Here is a 21,861-nt window from a genome sequence, read left to right on the forward strand (position 1 = left end):
TGATGCACGCTGCTGCTACTGTGGATGGGGTACCAATCTAACCGGATGCTTTGTCCTTGGTGGTGTTGAGCTTCTTGAGTGTTGTTGGATCTGCACTCATCCATCACACTCCTGACTTATGCCTTATAAATGGTAGACAGGCTTTGGGAGTGTTAGGTGGTTGTAGGTGGTAGTTTGTAGAAGGTAGTTTGTATTAGACTAGGCTGGCACAGCTGATCCACTGTTGGATCTCCTTATTAATGGTAGCCTATTTGACCCAATCCCTCCTCATTCAACAAACCTGCCATCCCAGGAATCAGACTGGTGAACCTTCGCTGCACTCCCTTTCTTAAATAAGGAGACCAAAAATGCAATTAGTATTCCAGGTGTGGTCTCACCAAGGTCCTGTACAGCTGCAATAATCCATCCTTGCTCCTGAACTCAAATTCTCTTGGCCAACATACCATTTGCCTTCCTAACTGCATGCTGTACCTGCATACTTATGCTCAGCACCAAGATAAAAGCAAAATACTGTGGATGCTGGAATCTGAAAATGCTTGAAAATCTCAGCAGGTCTGATAGCATCAATGGAGAGAGAATAGAGCCAACGTTTTGAGTCTAGATGACCTTTATCTGGGGCTCTATTCTCTCTCCACAGCTGCTGTCAGACCTGCTGAGATTTTCCAGCATTTTCTGTTTTTGCTTATGTTCAGCGACTGTTGTTCAAGGACACCCAGGACCCTTTGTAACATCAACATTTCCCAATCTATCACCATGTAAATAATAATTTGTCATTCTGTGTTTCCTACCAAAGTGGATAACTTCACACTTATCCACCTTGTACTACACTGCCATATATTTACCCATTCACTCAACTTGTTTAAATTGCCTTGAAACCTCTTTACATCCTCCTCATCACTAATATTCCTACCTAGTTTTGTGTCATCAGCAAACTAGGAAATATTACATTTGGTTCCCTCACCCAAATCATTAAAGTATATTGTGAATAGCTGGAGCCAAAACACTGATCCATGTGGCACTTCACTGAAAAAGACCCTTTTATTCCTATTCTGTTTCCTGTCTACTAACCAATTCTCAATCCCTGCCAATATATTACCCCCGTCCCATGTGCTTTAATTTTGCACACTGACCTCTTACATGGGACTTATCAAAAGCTTTATTTTGTGGGTTAATGAGTTATGTTTTGGCAACATTCAAGAACAGGCCATGTTTCTTGTATGCAGAATCGGAGAGATTGAGTGTGGCTTGCAAATCTGGTGCAGAATGCACAACAACACTGGAGTCGTTCACACATTGTAAATCATGTATGTCTGTGGTAGTTAGTTCAGTTTTGACACAGAGGTGACTGAGGTTAAAGAGTTTGAAGAAGGATAACAAGGCCTTGGAAAGGGTGCAGAGTAAATTTATTAGAATATTACCAGGGATGACTTAGAATTAGAGGAGTTAGGATTGTTCTCCCTGAACAGAGAAGGTTAAGGGGACATGTGATAGAGATGTTCAAAACAATGATGGTTTTTGATGAAGTTGATAAGGAGAAAACATTTCCACCGGCAAGCGGATCAGCAAACAGAGGACACAGATTTTAGATCATTTGCAAAAAATCTGGAGGGAAAATTCTATATATTTTTAAATGCAGTGAGTTATGGCAATCTGGAAAGCACTGCCTGAAAAGCAGATTCAGTAAGTGACTTTCCAAAAGGATTTGGATAAGCACTTGAAAATGAGAAACATACAGAAAATCAGTTAAGGAGCAGGGAGAGCGGGACTATTGAAAAGCCTTCTCAATACTGACACAGACCCAATGGGTTGAATGGCCTCCTTCTATGCTGTGATTTTATAAGCAGACCAGACATTAATGTATCAATCAGCTGTTATATTTTATTGATTTAGAACTAGTAGGTTTTTCATGGTGATTAACAATTATTTATTACTGTTCCAAATATGGGTTCACTCAGGTGCTGCTGTATAGAAACATGCTGTTTTCCTTTGTGGTAATGTACTTGAATTATATTTGCTGTTACAGATTCATGGACATTCCACATGTTTTCTGTTGGATAATTGTCTGCAGATTTCTAAAGCTAGATATAAATGCAGCGAAATGTAGCAAATCATATAACATTTCTTAATTCATGTTTCCCTCTAAATAAACTAAAAAAGAATGGCAGTAATCTTGTATTTTGGTCCAAGAATGTGATTGCAGATTAATTTTGAAAGGGCCAGTCCGGTACAATTTGCTCCAGCATTGTCTTGCTCAGATCAGTCTCCTCTTTCATCCTGTAATATAAAATTAATATAATCAAGACCTGAGGAAACAAAGAACAAGTTCAAAAATGAAAGCAAATTAAATAAAACAAACAAGGTCAGAGCCTGTAATCGGGGGATGTCCATGCACAAACAGATAATTGTCACACAAAATATCGACATTTTCTTGAGCGTGCATTGACCCCTCTGAAATATAGAAATGGGATGGGGGAGGGGCCTTCCTATCTTACAACATGCCAGTTTAATTAGGCCATTTAATTTTCTTGCTATAATTTAGTGGGTAGCACTTTCACCTCTGAGCCAGGAGGTTGCGGATTTGACCCCTAAAATCTGGTTTGACACTCCAGTGCAGTACTGAGGGAACGCTGCATTGTTGGAGGTACCGTCTTTTGTACAAGTCATTAAGCTGAGGCCCTATCTGATCCTTCAAGTGGTCCCATGACACTATTTTGAATCAGGCAAGGGAGTTAACTTGGCATCCTGGCCAATATTTACCCCTCATTCAACATCACTAAAAATGGATACTCTGGTCATAATCACCTTGTGTTTCTGGGACTTTGCTGTGTGCAAATTAGTTGCTGTGTTTTATGCAATAATCCTGCAACTCCAAAATCACTTCTTTGCCTCTGAACTGGTTGAGAATGTCCTGAGGTTGGAAAGGCGCTAAGTAAATGAAAGTTTTTTTAAAAACGCCCATCGGCTTAATTTGTTTGTGTGGTAACTTGCTGAAACCTGAGTACAGCCTATCTCCTTCACCAATGAGATTTAACGATTAAGAAAGAAACAGAGGAACAGCAAAAAAAGAGGGAAGGATTAGAATACCAAAAGATTGGGTGGCACAGTGGTTAGCACTGATGCCTCACAGCGCCAGGGACCCAGGTTCGATTCCGGCCTCGGTCACTGTGTGGAGTTTGCACGTTCTCCCCGTGTCTGCGTGGGTTTCCTCCAGGTGCTCTGGTTTCCTCCCACACTCCAAAGATGTGCAGGTTAGGTTGATTGGCCATGATAAATTGACCCTAGTGTCAGGGGATTAGCGGGATAAATATGTGGGGTTGCGGGAATAGGGCTTGGGTGGGATTGTGGATGGTGCAGACTTGATGGGCCGAATGGCCTCCTTCTGCACTGTTGGGATTCTATGAAAAGGTTGGAAATAAAGACTGGATCGAGAGAGACAAGAGAAAAGAAAAACATAAATTTGACAGTTTCCTCAACAATTGACCACATGAGGGAACGAGGTTAAACAGTTTAAATTGGTCCCTTTCTAGGTCAGAGAAGACAATTATTCTGCAATGCCAATGTTAAGTTAGTTGCGCTCTTAATTACCAGATTTAACTGTCTGCACCAAGTTTAATGGGAAATTAATGTACAAATCTGGTAAGTTCTAACAAGAACATGGAGGTTGAAGGAGGTTTTTTTTGTGAAGCAGTTAGAGAAGCCACGCAAATTGCCCAGCAAGTTGTGGAGATTTGCACCTCACGGCTTCTCTCTTATAATCCCCTGGTCGTTCTGTCCATGAATAATGGCACACATCATTAACATAATGGTATTCATAGAATCCCCACAGTGCAGAAGGAGACCATTTGGCCCATTGAGCCCACAGCGACAACAATCCCACCAAGGCCCTATCCCCGTAACCCCATGTATTTATCCTGCTAATCCCCCTGACACTAAGGGGCAATTTAGCATGGCCAGTTCACCTAACTAACACATTTGTTGGACTGTGGGAGGGAACCGGAGCACCCGGAGGAAATCCACGCAGAAATGGGGAGAACATGCAGACAGTTACCCAAGGCCTGAATGTAACCTGGCGTTGTGAGGCAGCAGTGCTCTCCACTGTGCCGCAGTGCTCTCCACTGTGCCACCGTGCTGCCCAGGTCCACTAAACATCTAAACTTGGAACTATTTCAACTGGAAGTTGCCTAAATAAATGTTTCAGTTTAATTTTTATTTGAACAAAATGTACAAACCTCTGGCACGTAGTGCTTGCAATTTCCTATAAAGAAAAAAGAGTGATTAAGTAAACTGTTTTCAGCAGTGTTGCGCATGTCAGGAGCGCTCAGTGCACTGAATCTCCATTACCAGGTTAATCTAGGGCCCAGCATGAAAGTTGCCAACTCTGGTGGAGCATATTGCTGGAAGTTTCATCACATGCTGTGCAGCCCCTGATCACCCCATTCCCGCCCCTGATCACCCAACATGTCCATCTGTGCGGCACCCATCTTCCCCTATCCAATTGGATGATTTTTGACTTGTCACTCAGACTGTCTTTTTTACTCCATTTCCATTACTTTTATAATGAAGTATAAGTGTTCAAATAAAATAGAAAAGCTTGCAATCCTTATTAATGTCCAGAGATTTATCTCCAGAACTTTTTTTCTTTATTCTTTATGGGATGAGCATGTAGCTGGCAAGGCCAGAATTCATTGCCCATTCCTAATTGTCCTTGGATTGAGTGGTGAGCTAGACCATTTCAGAGGGCAGTTAAGAGTCAACCATATTGCTGTGGGTTTGGAGTCACATATAGATCAGACCGAGTAAGGAAGGCAGATTTCCTTCTCTAAAGGACATTAGTGAACCAGATGGGTTTTTGCAACAATCGATGATGGTTTCTTGGTCACCATTACTGAGACTAGCTTTCAATTCCAGGTTTTGTATCAATTTGAATTTAAATTTCACCAACTGTCATGATGGAGTTTGAAGCCATGGCCCCCAGACAATTTTTCTAGGCCTCTGGATTACTCGTCCACAATGCCACCATCTCCTATTATGTTTGCAGTGCCCAGGAGTTTAATTATTTTAATGCCTGGAGATTCCAGGCCAATCTTGGAAAGTTAACAACCCTACCCACCAGCACTGTGGCACTTGAGCCTTACCACCTTGCAATCAGTCCCAATGAGTCCTTGTTCTGGAATTAAACAGTGTCTTGTTCTGTGACAGCCAGACAGAACCCAGCATCCTTATCAAGAAATAGCTGTAACCATTGGAGTTCATCTTAGGGTCCACTGGACTTCCCAACCACAATCAAATATCACCATTACCAACTAGTAAAACAGTTTTATCTTATTTAAGTCTAAACTTCTCTGTATAAAGTTTTGGTCAACTCTGCATAGCTTTGATCTCCTTACCTAAGGAGATCATTTGCCCTGCATGAAACTTGAGATTAAGTGTAGGTCACAATGGCCTCCAGGAGCTGAGTGGTTGATGGAATTCTCTCTTTGTGCAGACACTAAGGGTCTCCATCAGTGACTTATTTTGAGAGAAGTTAACTCAGGTCAGACCAGGTTTTGACCGTTAGAATCTTCATGGGCCACTTGCCTTGGAAACAAAGCAACAAAGGTTCACCAGAGTGATCCCTGGGGACCTGGTGGTACGCAATGTTTCCTGTAAAATCTTGTTACCGTACACAGCCAGATTTTTCAATAAGTGATATCTTTTAAGTTTTTATGGGAGGCTACACATGCGCAATATTTAACACGAAATTAGGTGTACGTGACAAGTTCCAGACTGCTGCATGGCCATACATATCAGCTGCGTAGCAGGAACATTGGTGCTTTGAGGAGAGATTGAGCCTCTATTCTTTTGAGTTTAGAAGATTGAATGGTGACCACATTGAAACATATGAAATTCCAAAGAGGGCTTAACAGGGGTAGATGCGGAGAAGTTGTTTCCTCCTGGCTGCAGAGTCTTGAGCCAAAACCCACAGCCTCAGGATAAAAGTTGGCCATTTAGGAGACTAAGATAAGGAGAAATTTCTTCTTTACTCAGAGGGCTGTAAGTTTTTGGAACTGTCTACCCCAGAGAGTTGTGGATGCTCAGTCATTAAGTATATTCAAGACAAAGATTGTTAGAATTTTAAGCAGTAAGGGAATCAAGGTGATGTTGGAATAGGGCAGGAGAGTGGAGTCATGTGGAAATTCAGCTACGATTTTATTGAATGGTGGAATAGATGAAAGGGACCAAATAGCCTACTCCTGCTTCTACACATGGTCTAAAGACAGTTCTTGTGTGACTGGGGAAAATGGCAGTTATATTGAAAGATATCTAGTAGTATCAATGTCTACCTCCAGCCCCGGCAATTCTAGCAATTCCAGCTTCCACCGTTCTGCTCTGACAAAGGGTCATCTGAACTCGAAACGTTGGCTCTACTCTCTCCCCACAGATGCTGTCAGACCTGCTGAGATTTTCCAGCATTTTATGTTTTTGTTCCAGCTTCCGCAGTATTTGCTTTCCCACAATTACGTCTTCTCCTTCCCTGAAGGCAGTGACTCATGATGGGGAGGATTCCAAATGCACTGGCAGACCCGATGCAAAAGACCATTTGCCCTGCATGAAACTTGAGATTAAGTGTAGGCCACCGTGGCCTCCAGGTCATCCAGGAGCTGAGTGGTTGATGGAGTTCTCTCTTTGTGCAGACACTAAGGGTCTCCATCACTGACTTATTTTAAGAGAAGTTAACTCAGGTCAGATCAGGTTTTGATCCTTGGAATCTTCATGGGCCGTAGAACATAGTCCTCTTTACCTACTGGGTTCATTCTGCAGGACCACCTGTTACAAATGGACTGAGAATTATAGATCATAGGAACAAGAGGAGGCTATTTAGCCTCTTGAGCGCTTCTGCCATTCAATAAAATGATGGCTAATCTGTGGCCCAACTCCATTTGCCCGTATTCCTTCAAATATCTATCAGATTTAAACTCAACAATTGACCTAGCATTAACTGCCATTTGTGGAAGAGAATTGCAAAGTGATTCCATCATTTAGCCCTGAAAGATCTTGTTCTAAATTTTAGGCTTTGTGCCCAGTCTTAGACTCACAGCAAGCAGAAATAATTCATCTCTTAACTAGGTGGCTGGATGGATAATTTAATCTGTAGTATCTCCCTCTATTTTATAATAGATCTCCCATTTCTGCCTCCCACCCAATGACTCTGACTTCCCGTTGCCTCGGAAAAGCAGCCAGCATAATCAAGGACCCCATGCACCCCGGACATTCTCTCTTCCACCTTCTTCCTTCGGGAAAAAGATACAAAAGTCTGAGGTCACGTACCAACCGACTCACGAACAGCTTCTTCCCTGCTGCCGTCAGACTTTTGAATGGACCTACCTTGCATTAAGTTGATCTTTCTCTACACCCTAGCTATGACTGTAACATTATATTCTGCACTCTCTCCTTTCCTTCTTTATGAACGGTAGGCTTTGTCTATATAGCGTGCAAGAAATAATACTTTTCACTGTATGTTAATACATGTGACAATAAATCAAATCAAAAAGATCGGTATTAGAGTAATTGGCCTTGATTAGTTACTTAGCACATTTGCACCTATTCATCATTCACTGTTCGAAATTACGAAGGGTATTACGAAAAATTACGAAAGATTAAATGGGACTTAGTAACAAGAGACAGATATAAGAAAATTGACAAAAAAAGAGATGAGATGAGGATTTTTTCTTTTAAACACAGCAATCAGCAATGCACAGCTTGCAAAGCATTTCCAACAGAAGCTTTCAAAAGGGAACTGGATATATTGTTGAAAAGGAACATTTTGCAGGCTCATGGGAAAGAGCAGGAAAATGGATAGCTCTTTCAAAGAGCCAGGACCTGCCTGGTGGCCTGTCCTGCACTGTAAGACTGAGGACCGGCCATTCTGTCCATCAGGACAGAACACAAGAGTACACTTGTGATTCATGCATTAGAAACATAGGAAATAGGAGGAGTAGGCCATGTGGTCCGTCCACCTGCTCTGCCATTCATCTAGAGCATGGCTGATCTCCTGCCTTAATTCCATTTTCCTGCACCATCCCCAGATCCCTTGATATCTTTAATATTTAGAAATCTATTGATCTCTGTCTATTGTGGACTTCCATTTGAGACCCCCCCCCCCCATCCATAGACCCCAACTCTCTGGGAAAAAAATCGAATAGTTCTATGAATATCTCTAACCCCCAGTCCTCCTCCTCAGCAACTATCGAGTCCGCTGAGTTGTGAAAGATGCCGATTCACTTCAAACCAGATCCTTTCTCTAGGAGAAAGTATCACATGTCCAGCATTCTGCATTACAGGAATGGGAAATTTGATCTTTTCTCTGACTTGCACAAGGCCTGTGTCCACCCGCATTGTCTAAGTTAACTAACTGGTTTATTTAAACCTCATCTGTATCTCTTATGACATGAAAATCATTCTGACATCACCCTTCAGGGTGTTCTCAAGTTAGGTTGATTGGCCGTGCTAAATTGACCCTAGGGTCAGGGGATTAGCAGGGTAAATATGTGGGCTTACAGGAATAGGGTCTGGGTGGGATTGTTGTCAGTACAGACTCGATGGGCTGAATGGCCTCCTTCTGCACGGGATTCTATGATTCTAAGCAAAGGATTTTGCACTTAAAACCTTGACCTATTAAAGTATGATAATTGCACATTAAATTGTATCAAAAATATTTTTGCTAAGTAAACAGCAAGACCAATGATATCCCTAGGAATGTATCCCTCTCATTATTCATAATTTGTTGCAGATGTCTTTACCGTTCTCCTGAGGAAGCACGTAGATTAAGAGATCTGGAACTTCTGCACAATCCACCAACGTCTTGAAGTGTTCCATAATGGCAGAGCTTACAGTTAACTTCCTCCCTGTAAAGGTAGATAACTGTTAACTGACAGAATGGATATCAAATTTAACAAATACCTTTCTGATTGCCACCTGGGATTTTGCAGGACATAATCATGTTTGTGCATCCTATTTTGTTATCTGCATTCCAAACTCCTTTATGTTTTAGTTTCTGTGCTGTGATTATTGCTGCATTCTACATGCGAGACCAGGAGTGAGAGAACCTTCATTATCCCCCAAACTTTGTAATATGTGAACAATGGGAGTTGTGGTGTGTATTTCTCAATAAACAATTATTGAATAGTTTATTGTGGGTGGCACGGTGGCATAGTGCTTAGCACTGTTGCCTCACAGCGCCAGGGACTCGGGTTTGATTCCCGGCTTGGGTCACTGTCTGTGTGGAGTTTGCACGTTCTCCCTATGTGTGCGTGGGTTCCCTCCGGGTGCTCCGGTTTTCTCCCAGTCTGAAAGATATGCTGGTTAGGTGCATTGATCCGAACAGGCGCGACTAGGGGAATTTCACAGTAACTTCATTGCAGTGTTAATGTAAGCCTTACTTGTGACTAATAAATAAACTTTACTTAGAATACAAATATTGCATATTTTCAGGAGATGATAATTTGATCTGAGAATTATGTTCACACAAAATTAATGTTTGATAATAAATCAGTAACAAATACTGGGATGAAACAACAATTTTCAGTTATATAGCACCTTTAAGATGTCCCAAGATCCATCATAGAAGCATAAGCAGACTGATATTGACAGCGGGCTAAAGGAGGAGACATCAGGATATTTGGGCTGGAAACTAAAAGCTTGGTTGAGGAGGTAGGATTTAAGGAGAGCCTTAAAAAGGAGAGACACTCTTTCGGGATGGGGATGGGTGGGGAGTGCTGGTATTCCAGAGCTTAGGGCCTAGTTTGGTGATGGTACGGCCATCAACACTGGGGTGAAGGGAGTTGTGGGACACACAAGAGCCAGGGTTGGAGAAACGCATAGTTCTCAGATAGCAAGGGGTGTGTGTGTGTGCGCAGAGGTAGGGTAAGACACGGCTATGAAGGATGAGAATTTCAAATACGAGATGTTGGTGAACTTTCATTAGAGCTAATGGAGATCAGTAGACAGAGGGGGTAACAGGTCGATAGCATATGTGCAGGTGAGGACATGGGGAGCAGAAAGGTTTGGATGAGGGTGGGCGGAAGATGGCCAACATTAGTCACCAACATGATGAAGCACCTTTCTCCTGCTGAGCATTCTACTCAGCTGGCTGCACCAACACCAGATTTATTGTAACTCTGGCCTGTGGATTTGAGTGGTATTCAGCCTTTGCAGAGTATGGATAAAGGAAGCTCAGTTCTTAGGCATTCATACTGTGTAAGATCTTCAGTGGGGTTACACAATATATTTTATACATATTATCTTCAGATAGTAAAAGGAATTTTGACTTTCTGGTCAACAAGTATCTTACCGAATAAGAAGAAGGTATCAGTGCTGCATTTTCCATGGTTGTAATGATGGAGCACAACATATTCGGTATTGTAAGCTAAGATTCTGTAGCCCGAGTTACCTATAGGATCAAAGAGAAAATAACTTGCATTTATATAGAATTTCTACAGCACCTTTCACAACTTCAGATATCACAAAGTGTTTTATAACCAAAGAAGTCACTTTGAAGTGTAGTCACTGTTGTAATGCAGGAAATGCTGCAGCCAATTGGTGCAAAGCTCCCATTATCAGCAGTAGGATAATGGCTGGATAAGCTGGTTTGGTGATGTTGCCCGAGGGATAAATCTGGCTGGGACACCGAGGAGAACACCCTTGATCTTTAATGTCCACCTCGGTTTAATGTCTTCTCCGAAGAACGGCACCTCTGACAGTGCAGTGCTCCCTCAGTACTGACTCTCCGACAGTGCACTACACTGAAATGTGCCGCTTAAACCTGAATGTACAACCTTCCATCTCAGAGGCAAGAATGCTGGCTTATGAGCAGCAGCTAACACAGGAGAGATGGAGATGTAAGGGTCCTTCAGAGTCAAGGTTTGCATATAGTTTGGTTGAGGGAGAAAGTTTGATCTGGGCATCTAGAAAACATCCTAGTATTTTCCAAGTGACAAGTCCACTGAAGCAGGAGGCAGCAGCCTCAGTTTAACATCTTGTCCAAAGGACAGTAACATCCTCTGCTGCACTAAAGTATCAGCCTAAATGGTATGCTAAAGTTCCAGACTGGGACATGACAGGACACAGAGCAAACTAATGATGAAGGAAATATGTTACTGAGGTTAGTAAAGTTGGTGGGAGCGACACAAACCAAAACTAGTTACAACTTTTAGTGGATCAATTGAGTAATGGCATCAACAAATATTGGTGGTGGGGGGTGGGGTCTGTTGCTTGAAGCAATGTGAGGAATGGAAATGCCAACAACAACTTGTATAGCACCTTTAAAGTAGTAAAATGTTCTAAGGCACTTCACAGGAGCATAAAACAAGTTCAGATATTGAGCCATGTAAGGAGATATTAGGATAGCTGTGCCAAAGCTTGGTCAAAAAGGCATATTTTAAAGAGTGTCTTAAAGGACGAAAGAGAGGCAGAGAGATTTAAGAAGGATATTACAGAGCTTCAGACCCACGCAGCTGAAGACATGACTGCCAATGGTGGAGCAGTGAAAATTAGGAATACCCAAGAGGCCAGATTCAGAAGAGCGCAGAGTTCTCAAGATTGTGATGGGCCGGTGGTCGAGGCCACAGAGATTTGCAAATAAGAATGAGAATGCAAAAACTGGGTTGCCGGACAGGGAGCCAGTGTAGAAGAGTGAACAGAGGGAATGAGCAGTGAATGGGACTTGGTGCAAATTAACATACAGGAGGCAGAGTTTCACCCCGATGCAGCAAGGAGCTGTCGCTGCAGGTGAGATGCAGTAAGAAGTCTCACAACACCAGGTTAAAGTCCAGCAGGTTTATTTGGTAGCATAAACTTTCAGAGCGCTGCTCCTTCACCAGGTGAATGATACATTCTTGGTGTGACAGAGGGAATTAAGCAACACTCCTGCTCAATGCCAACAACCTTGCAGTTCTATAAAGCAGAGACGGTTCCAATCCTGCTCTTGTTGCTTACCCTGAAGAGCCCACAAAAACTAGTTTAAAAAATAACAAATTGCACCAACCTTTAGAAGCATTGGCAGAATGATTGGAGTAGTTTATCTCAATTTTGGTGCATATTCCATCCCTGTTGTGTTGACCAATACAGAAAATGCAAAGTTAATGACAAGACAGAAGTATTTATTTAAGAGTGCAAAAAGGCAAAATAACTTCATGATTATTGGAAGCTTTCCCTTAGCTTCAGTAGAGCCGGGAACCAGAGGATGTGTTATCTTCTAAACTGCCGTGGGAAGTATGTTAATTGTGCATACATCTCTTTTGGAGAATGGATTTAATTATTGAATTTTCTCAAACTGTAATGTCCTGCACCTGGCCTATCAGCCAGTTGAGGTGTCAAAAGCACCAGCAATACAGGAAAGCTAGTTATTTCCTGTTGATTTTTCTGACCTTAAGACGATGACATTTGTCAGCTCTTAACCTGGACCTCTTTTTCAGTGCTTCCAACTTTCACTCTTCCGTCCTGAAGACAGGCTGCATTCATTGATTGATAGCATAGAATGATCCCAGCCAGAATGGACAAGTGTGTTAATACTGTCTCCTATATACACACACACACACACACTCCCCTTAGTTTATTTATATTAAAAACTCACCGATAGATATGGAGATGGATGATGCTCCTGTTATCCATGGAGATTATTATGCTGTTCAATCCATCAAACTTTTCTCCTGAATTACTGGCAATAGCAATGGTGTACCAATTCCCAAAAGGCTTATAGAGAAAAGGAAAGTGAACAGAAATTGAATACAGATGTGTTGCAGAACAGTAAAAATAAATGCTTTTAGGGGGAAAAAAAGTTCAGTCACGAATTTCCTTCATTGAAATCTGGACAAAGGTTCGGTAGAAACCTCAGAACAGCAGGAGAATTCCAAAAGAAAATTCACCCTCCTCCATTAATTAAATGGACAATTAACGTACTATTTCAGCAAGTCCTTAAAAAAAACCACGCAGGTTGAGGGCAAGATGCTGTTTGTGCAAAGGGAAATGACTGTATTTGTAAATGTAATGAGTAATATAAAGTTTATTTGTTAGCCACAAGTAAGGCTTACATTAACACTGCAATGAAGTTACTGTGAAATTCCCCTAGTCGCCACACTCCAGCGCCTGTTTGGGTCAATGCACCCTAATCAGCACATCTTTCAGACTGTGGGAGGAAACTGGAGCACCCGGAGGAAACCCACGCAGACACGGGGAGAACATGCAGACTCCACACAGACAGTGACCCAAGACGGGAATCAAACCTGGGTCCCTGGCGCTGTGAGGCAGCTGTGCTAACCACTGTGTATTGGATGAATCTGATTTGTTTTGCACTTAATGACAAATTTGAATGATAATGAAACATATAATTGATATGTTTATATTTTATGAATAAAATATATTTGGGGAAAAAAATTGGTGGAACAAGCTAAATTGACCAACAATTTTTGGAGTTTCTCAATTCACAGCAGGTCTCTTGCGATCCCCTGAACTTGCTGGCCGATTAATAACAGCATGTTACGTAAATACACCTGTGTTGTTCCAGTAAGATTTGGCCTAATCTGTTTTGCACTTTAAAAGTTAAGATTTGTTTCAGGCTTGTAGTTTTCGAACCTTCTCTCTTTCATAGAATCATAGAAACCCTACAGTACAGAAAGAGGCCATTCAGCCCATCGAGTCTGCACCAACCACAATCCCACCCAGGCCCTACCCCCATATCCCTACATATTTTACCCACTAATCCCTCTAACCTACGCATCTCAGGACACTAAGGAGCAATTTTAGCATGGCCAATCAACCTAACCCGCACATCTTTGGACTTTCTCTTCCATCCAAGAGGCTGGGAACAGTCTGGGCAGGACAGCACGATTTAAGTGGAATCGGTTAGACCAGGGGATCCAAATCAAAATCCACAAACTAACTGGAGGTCTCCCCACCAATCCCAAGTCAGAGCAATTGAGCTCCCAAAGACTGGCCAATCAATTTTAATTGGATGTGAATTTCTTATTCAGAGTTTATTTTTTCCCGTCTTGCTGGAATTTCATGGATCTCAGGTTTGAGCTGCTCCCTGATGGTAAATCTCAGATCAGAATATCAATCTCTGTTATAGTACCAATAAGTGGAGGTAAATAACGGGAAAGGGATCTAAACTGTATATGTTGCCCTGAGCTTCATGATATTTACTTAAGTGACTCACAGATTCAAAATGTTCACACAGCCAGGCTAAACTTCCCCCTCCCATTTATGTACTATAACTAAGATCCCCCCTCTCTTTTTTACCTGTCATTTTCCCAATTTATTTTTATGCCTCTTAGTGGGTAACGTGGTGGGACTGTGGTTAGCACTGCTGCTTCACAGCGCAGGGGACCCGGACTCAATTCTGGCTTTGGATGACTGTGTGGAGTCTGCACATTCTCCCCATGTTTGCACAGGTTTCCTCTGCGTGCTCCGGTGTCCTCCCACAGTCCAAAGATGTGCCGGTTAGGTGGATTGGCCATAGTTGCAGGGTTGCGAGGATTGGGCAGGGCCTGGATAAGATGCTGTTTTGGAGGGTTGGTGCAGAGGCAATGGGTCATCAATTCTGAAGTAGCATTGCACAAAGATGTCAGTCACCTATTATTGGTGCCAACTGACCTGTTGCCTACAACCACCATTTCCTGTTTTTTCATTGTACATTTCAACTCAGCCTGCCCCACCTTCTACCAAAGTATGATGTTATATGCCATCTAGTGGCATAATGAAGGATTACCAATGAGATATTGCATTTCCATAGCTTATTTAACAGAGCAGACGTCCCAAGGCACTTCACAGAATTGTAATCAGACAAATTGACCAAAACCTACATCACCCTGAACAAGATGCACTGCAGCAATTTGCCAAGGTTCCTTTGACAGTATTTTCCAAATCTGCAATCTCATGGGAACATCATCACGACCACCAAGCCACGTACCGTCCAGACTTGGAAAAAGCCATTCCTCCATCATCGCTGGATCATAGTTTACCTAACCAATCTCTTCCTTCATCCAGATAAGCAAGATCACTTTCCCCTGGCTCTATTCTTACTATTCAATCAGAGAATCCCGTGCAATGGCTGCTCTTCCTGCTTTATTACCTCCAGAGACCTCCGGGTTCTATCTAGGGTTCTATCTATTTCTCACCTACATTCTGACCCTTGGCAATCTCACCCAAAAAACACCTCAGATTCCATATGTACCGTGACAACATCCAACTCTCTCTCACCACCTCTCAAACCTTCCACAGCTGCTTGTCTGACATTCAAAATTGGACAAGCAGAAATTTTTTCCAATTAAATATTGGGAAGATCACAGCCCTTATTTTTGGCTCCTGTCACTTTAAAAAAATTAATTCATGCATTGCCAGCATTTATTGCCTATCCCTAATTCAAGGTCACCTTGAACTGCTGCCGTTACTGTGGAGAAGGTCCTGGTCCCCCCCCCCACGCCGATACTATACTTAAAAAAGCCCACCAACGCCTCTACTTTCTCAGAAGACTAAGGAAATTTGGCATGTTAGCTATGACTCACACCAGATTTTACAGATGCACCATAGAAAGTATTCTTACTGGTTGTATCACAGTTTGGTATGGCTCCTGCTCTGCCCAAGACAGCAAGGAACTACAAAAGGTTGTGAATGTAGCCCAATCTATCACACAAACCGGCCTCCCATCCATTGACTCTGTCTACACTTCCCATTGCCCCGGCAAAGCAGCCAGCATAATTAAGGACTCCACACACCCCGGACATTCTCTCTCCCATCTTCTTCCGTAGGGAAAAAGATACAAAAGTCTGACGTCACGTACCAACTGACTCAAGAACAGTTTCTTCCCTGCTGCTGTCAGACTTTTGAATGGACCTACCTTGCATTAAGTTGATCTTTCTCTACACCCTGGCTATGATTGTAACACTGCATTCTGCACTCTCTCATTTCCTTCTCTATGAACGGTATGCTTTGTCTGTATCATAGAATCCCTACAGTGCAGAAAGAGGCCATTTGGCCCATCGCGCCTGCACCGACCACAATCCCACCTAGGCTCTTTCCCATAACCCCATGTATTTACCTTGCTAATCCCCCTGACACTAAGGGGCAATTTAGCATGGCCAATCTACCCATCTTTGGACTGTGGGAGGAAACCGGAGCACCCGGAGGAAACCCACGCAGACACAGGGAGAACGTGCAAACTCCACACAGACAGTGACCTGAGGCCGGAATTGAACCCGGGTCCCTGGCGCTGTGAGGCAGCAGTGCTAACCACTGTGCCACCAAGAAACAATACTTTTCACTGTATGTTAATACATGTGACAATAATAAATCCAATCAAAGGTGCTTTAAGGTGGGGAATTGTGACACAGCAGCAATGAAAGCACAGTGATATATTTCCAAGTCACGATGGTGAAACCTGGAGGGGGGACTGGGAGGTGGTTGTATTTCCATATGCTTGGTGCCCTTGTCCTTTTAAGGCAATGGAGGGTATGGCTGGTATTGTTAAAGAAGCCGTAGCAAGTTGTTGAAGTGCATCTTGTAAAGAAATTAACGTTTTATGGTTTTGAAAGGGATGCTGATCAAGCAGACTGCTATGTTCTGAGTAGTGTTGACCTTCTTTGGTGAACCGTGACCACCAAATCCACCTTAAATCCACCTTCCTCCCTGGCTACTGCCTTAAGCTAAACCAAAGTTTTCAGCCTCAGCATCCTATTTGAACCTGACCCCATGTTTCCTTCATCATCGAGATCATTTGTGCACCCATCACCCATCATTACCTCTGCCTCAGCCCATCCACTGTTGAAACTCTCATCCGTGGCTTTCTTACCTCCAGACTTGGCTGTTCCAATGCTCTCCTGGCTGCTCTGCCATCTTCAAACCTTCACAGACTTGAACTCATCCATTGTGGATGAGTTCATCCACTTGAACTGCCATTTATCCTAATTCGCACCAAGGCCTGTTCACCCATCACCTATGCTCACTGACCTACACTGGGTCCCAGTCCAGCAATGTCTTAAATTTTAAATCATTAAAAAGTTTAAAATCCTCCACTGAATTTGACACTCACCCAGGGATTCCCTGTAAATCTGTGGAGCGGCAACAATTTGTTGGCAGAGCAATTACTGTTCTGCAGAAACCGGATTTAACAGCATTGATATCAGGAAAAAGCTCATGAATAAAGGGTTCCCATTGAAGTTGGTACTTTGTTGACTATGAAGCACTTTGGGACATCCTGAGGTCATGAAAGTCACTGCATAAATGCAAATCTTTCTTTAAAAGACCAATATTAGAGCCAAGGTAGAATAAATGAAAACAGTACGACATCAGTTTAACAACTCACCTCAAACAGATCGTGCATGGTTGCATTGCTTTCCTTCGTTGTGCAGTCAGAGAGTGGGGCAGCTGTACAGATTGCAGAGAGGATCAACACAGTGAGGGTGTAGAAGAGCTGCATCTTGGATTTTGCACCCCCCACACACGTCATGTATTCACTCAATTGGGTTCTTCACCATTCCAGACTGGGGAAGGTCACACGGAAGGGTTGGATGAAGGATTATGAAGAAACCAAAGCCTTTTTAAAGGACGGCTGTCATCAATGTAATGTCAGAGAGGCGGGATTTGGAAATTAGCTACTTTAACCCTTAGTAGACTGTCATATATTGCAGTAGTTTTCAACGTGTGTGTTTGGGGTCCCACTATAATGATTAGCACATTCCACTGGCACACACTCTAGGATTCCCAGACAAGTACTTGTACAATCCTGTGTATCTTCGGTAAATAGTGGTACAATCCCATGGAGCCAATGTAAATAAAAACACAGCCTTGGGATGTCCAGGTAAATATTGGCACAATGCCAAGAACCACAAGGAACTACTAAGAAGCTCTCAATTAACCCATGCAAATATTGACACACTTCTGGGTAATCTTTGATACGGACCCCTATAAACATGCTTGGTATAAATACAGCCGCATTCATTGGATCTTCTGTTCCAGATTCTGAAGGACAAGTTTTGGCTAGCCAAATAAAAGAGTAAAACCATTGCTGGTAAACCAGCAACATTCATAGAACGGAGGCACTATGGTGTGTGTGTAGTTTGAAATGTTCTCAAGTCTGATGATGTTGCAGAATAGACATAGGGTGCTGGGACAGTTCAATATAAAGTAAAAATATGATATTTGGCTATCGGGCCCTGGGTAAATTTGGAGTAAAGTGTCCAGTTTTGTTCAGGGACATTGAACCCCTAGTAATGGATCTAGAGGACAAGAGGTTATAATGATACCCAGTTCCTGAGCCTTTCCTGGTAGCCAAGGGTCCTATATACTTTTCTAAACAAAACACACTAACTTGTTCTGCCACCTTCAGATACTGCAGTCTACCTGAGCTTGCTTGTTTGCCTTTAGGAATGTTGGGTGGCACAGTGGTTAGCACTGCTGCCTCTTCGTGCTAGGGACCCGGGTTCGATTCCCAGCTTGAGTCACTGTCTGTATGGAGTTTGCACTTTCTTCCAGTGTCTGCGTGGATTTCCTCCAGGTGCTCTGGTTTCCCCTCTCAATCTGAAAGATGGGCTGGTTAGATGATCCGAACAAGCGCCGGAGTGTGGCAACTAGGGGAATTTCATAGTAACTTAATTGCAGTGTTAATGTAAGCCTTACTTGTGACTAATAAATAAACTACTTTAACATTTTTGGCATAATTAATTGGCATTTCATTGCCCATTCTGCACTCTGACCACTTTCTACTCTTCTAGTTTGTTTTCAATGCCTTTGAGTTGTCCTGTGCCCTGACCTCACTTCCTAAACCCTTCCATCTTACAGACTCTTGATCCTTTGAAATTAAACATCCTCAAAATCTACCTCTTCGACCATGCCTTTGCCCATCTCCCCTAACCTTTCTGTGCCATTGCTTGTTATCTGGTTTGTGCCTCTATCAGGATGTTTCATTCTGTTGAGCCTGTGACTGAAAGTTGTTTTGTTTGAAAATTGAGCAAAGTTTGATTGCATTTCTGAAATGATACCAGAGTCCTGAAATAGACTGATGGTCCCTTGAGAGATCACAAATATGCACAAGCGTCAATGTTGGGCGTTGGGAGGGAGATCAATATACACGCGGCCTATATCACATCACCATCATTAAATCAGTATTTTGACTTGAATAAACAGGATGCTGTACTTCTTAAAATCCCAAGAGTATTTTGTAACTGAAAACCAAAAATGTGTGCACAAGAAAGAGATGATTTGAGATCTGGACGTACAGCTGCAAGGGATTTGAGTAGTTTGATCCGAAAAAATGCATTTTAGATTTTCCAGAAACAAAAGCGGCTTTCTATCAAATTCTGGAAACATTGTGTGTATTTGGACAGAAGATGCAAGTCATGTTTAATAAGACAAGTTAATGAAAAGGTGAATTACAACAAACTGTCAAAAGCAGTGTAACCATCATTTGATAAATCAGCAATTACATCCTTAAGGTAGCAAAACATCCCACGGGTGATCATAAATTCCACATTGAGCCACATGATATAGGAACAGGAGATCAGAAACTTGACCAAAGACGTAGATTTTAAGGAGCATTTTAAAAAGAGGCAAGAAAGGCAGAGAATTGTAGGGCTTCAGGTCAAGGCAGCTGAAGATATGACCACCAACAGTGGAGATATTAAAATTGGGGAGCAAGAGAGCAGAATTGGAAGAATATGGACTGGATAGGGAGAGGCAAGGCTATGAAGACATGAATAAGAATTTTAAAATCAAGGCTTTTCCAGATCTGGATCCAATGTAGGAAACATTGTTCTCAACAAATTAGGAAACATAGGTTGGACTAGGAGATTACAGGGACTGGGAACGTCCGACATGTGGAGTTTTTTCAAGGAGCAGCTACTGCGAGTCTGTGATAGGTATGTCCCTGTCAGGCAAGGAGGAATTGGTAGGGCTAGGGAACCGTGGTGCACCAAAAAAGTTTCTTTGTTGGTTAAAAAGAAAAAGGAGGCTTATGTTCGGATGAGACGTGAGCACTCGGGTAGTGCACTAGAAAGCTTTAGATTGGCTAAGAGGGAGTTGAAGAGCGAGCTTAGAAGGGCTAAAAGGGGACATGAGAAGACTTTGGCGGATAGGGTTAAAGAGAATCCTAAGGCGTTCTATAGGTATGTCAAGAACAGAAGGTTGGTTAGGGCAAGTTTAGGGCCAGTTATAGATGGCAGAGGGAAGTTATGTGTGGAACCGGAGGAGATTGGTGAAGCATTGAACCAATATTTCTCTTCGGTGTTCACGCAAGGGGACATGAATATAGCTGAGGAGGACACCGGGTTGCAAGGGAGTAGAATAGACAGTATTACAGTTGATAAGGAGGATGTGCAGGATATTCTGGAGGGTCTGAAAATAGATAAATCCCCTGGTCCGGATGGGATTTATCCAAGGATTCTCTGGGAGGCAAGAGAAGTGATTGCAGAGCCTCTGGCTCTGATCTTCAGGTCGTCGTTGGCCTCTGGTATAGTACCAGAAGATTGGAGGTTAGCGAATGTTGTCCCATTGTTTAAGAAGGGGAACAGAGACTTCCCCGGGAATTATAGACCGGTGAGTCTCACTTCTGTTGTCGGCAAGATGTTGGAAAAAATTATAAGGGATAGGATTTATAGTTATTTGGAGAGTAATGAATTGATAGGTGATAGTCAGCATGGTTTTGTGGCAGGTAGGTCGTGCCTTACTAACCTTATTGAGTTTTTTGAGAAAGTGACCAAGGAGGTGGATGGGGGCAAGGCAGTGGACGTGGTATATATGGATTTTAGTAAGGCGTTTGATAAGGTTCACCATGGTAGGCTTCTGCAGAAAATGCAGATGTATGGGATTGGGGGTGATCTAGGAAATTGGATCAGGAATTGGCTAGCGGATAGGAAACAGAGGGTGGTGGTTGATAGTAAATATTCATCATGGAGTGCGGTTACAAGTGGTGTACCTCAGGGATCTGTTTTGGGGCCACTGCTGTTTGTAATATTTATTAATGATCTGGATGAGGGTATAGTTGGGTGGATTAGCAAATTTGCTGATGACACCAAAGTCGGTGGTGTGGTAGACAGTGAGGAAGGGTGTCGTAGTTTGCAGGAAGACTTAGACAGGTTGCAAAGTTGGGCCGAGAGGTGGCGGATGGAGTTTAATGCGGAGAAGTGTGAGGTAATTCACTTTGGTAGGAATAACAGATGTGTTGAGTATAGGGCTAACGGGAGGACTTTGAATAGTGTGGATGAGCAGAGGGATCTAGGTGTATGTGTGCATAGATCCCTGAAAGTTGGGAATCAAGTGGATAAGGTTGTTAAGAAGGCATATGGTGTCTTGGCGTTTATTGGTAGGGGGATTGAATTTAGGAGTCGTAGCGTTATGTTGCAACTGTACACAACTCTGGTGCGGCCGCACTTGGAGTACTGTGTGCAGTTCTGGTCCCCACATTACAGGAAGGATGTGGAGGCTTTGGAGAGGGTGCAGAGGAGGTTTACCAGGATGTTGCCTGGTATGGAGATCCTATGAGGAGAGGCTGAGGGATTTGGGATTGTTTTCGCTGGAAAGGCGGCGGCTAAGAGGGGATCTTATTGAAACATATAAGATGATTAGAGGTTTAGATAGGGTGGATAGTGATAGCCTTTTTCCTCTGATGGAGAAATCCAGCACGAGGGGGCATGGCTTTAAATTGAGGGGGGGTAGTTATAGAACCGATGTCAGGGGTAGGTTCTTTACCCAGAGGGTGGTGAGGGATTGGAATGCCCTGCCAGCATCAGTAGTAAATGCGCCTAGTTTGGGGGCGTTTAAGAGATCCGTAGATAGGTTCATGGACGAAAAGAAATTGGTTTAGGTTGGAGGGTCACAGTTTTTTTTTTAACTGGT

The 21,861-nt window shown here is 42.8% G+C and overlaps 1 protein-coding gene across 1 annotated transcript in view; it reads right to left on the reverse strand.

Moving 5' to 3' along the window:
* Positions 1–1,860: 1,860 nt before the first annotated feature.
* The window catches only part of odf2a (outer dense fiber of sperm tails 2a), a 75,302-nt gene continuing 55,301 nt past the window's right edge, over positions 1,861–21,861 (reverse strand). Inside the window, exons 20-25 of the mRNA XM_078226228.1 lie at positions 12,611–12,729; positions 12,023–12,084; positions 10,331–10,429; positions 8,781–8,885; positions 4,230–4,255; positions 1,861–2,274 (exon numbers count right to left, since the gene is read on the reverse strand). Coding sequence (XP_078082354.1) covers positions 2,257–2,274; positions 4,230–4,255; positions 8,781–8,885; positions 10,331–10,429; positions 12,023–12,084; positions 12,611–12,729 — 429 coding nt within the window. The 3' untranslated portion in view covers positions 1,861–2,256. The remainder of the gene's footprint in view (positions 2,275–4,229; positions 4,256–8,780; positions 8,886–10,330; positions 10,430–12,022; positions 12,085–12,610; positions 12,730–21,861) is intronic.

The sequence above is a fragment of the Mustelus asterias genome, chromosome 13, assembly GCF_964213995.1.
Source record: "Mustelus asterias chromosome 13, sMusAst1.hap1.1, whole genome shotgun sequence".
Taxonomy (NCBI): Eukaryota; Metazoa; Chordata; class Chondrichthyes; order Carcharhiniformes; family Triakidae; genus Mustelus; species Mustelus asterias.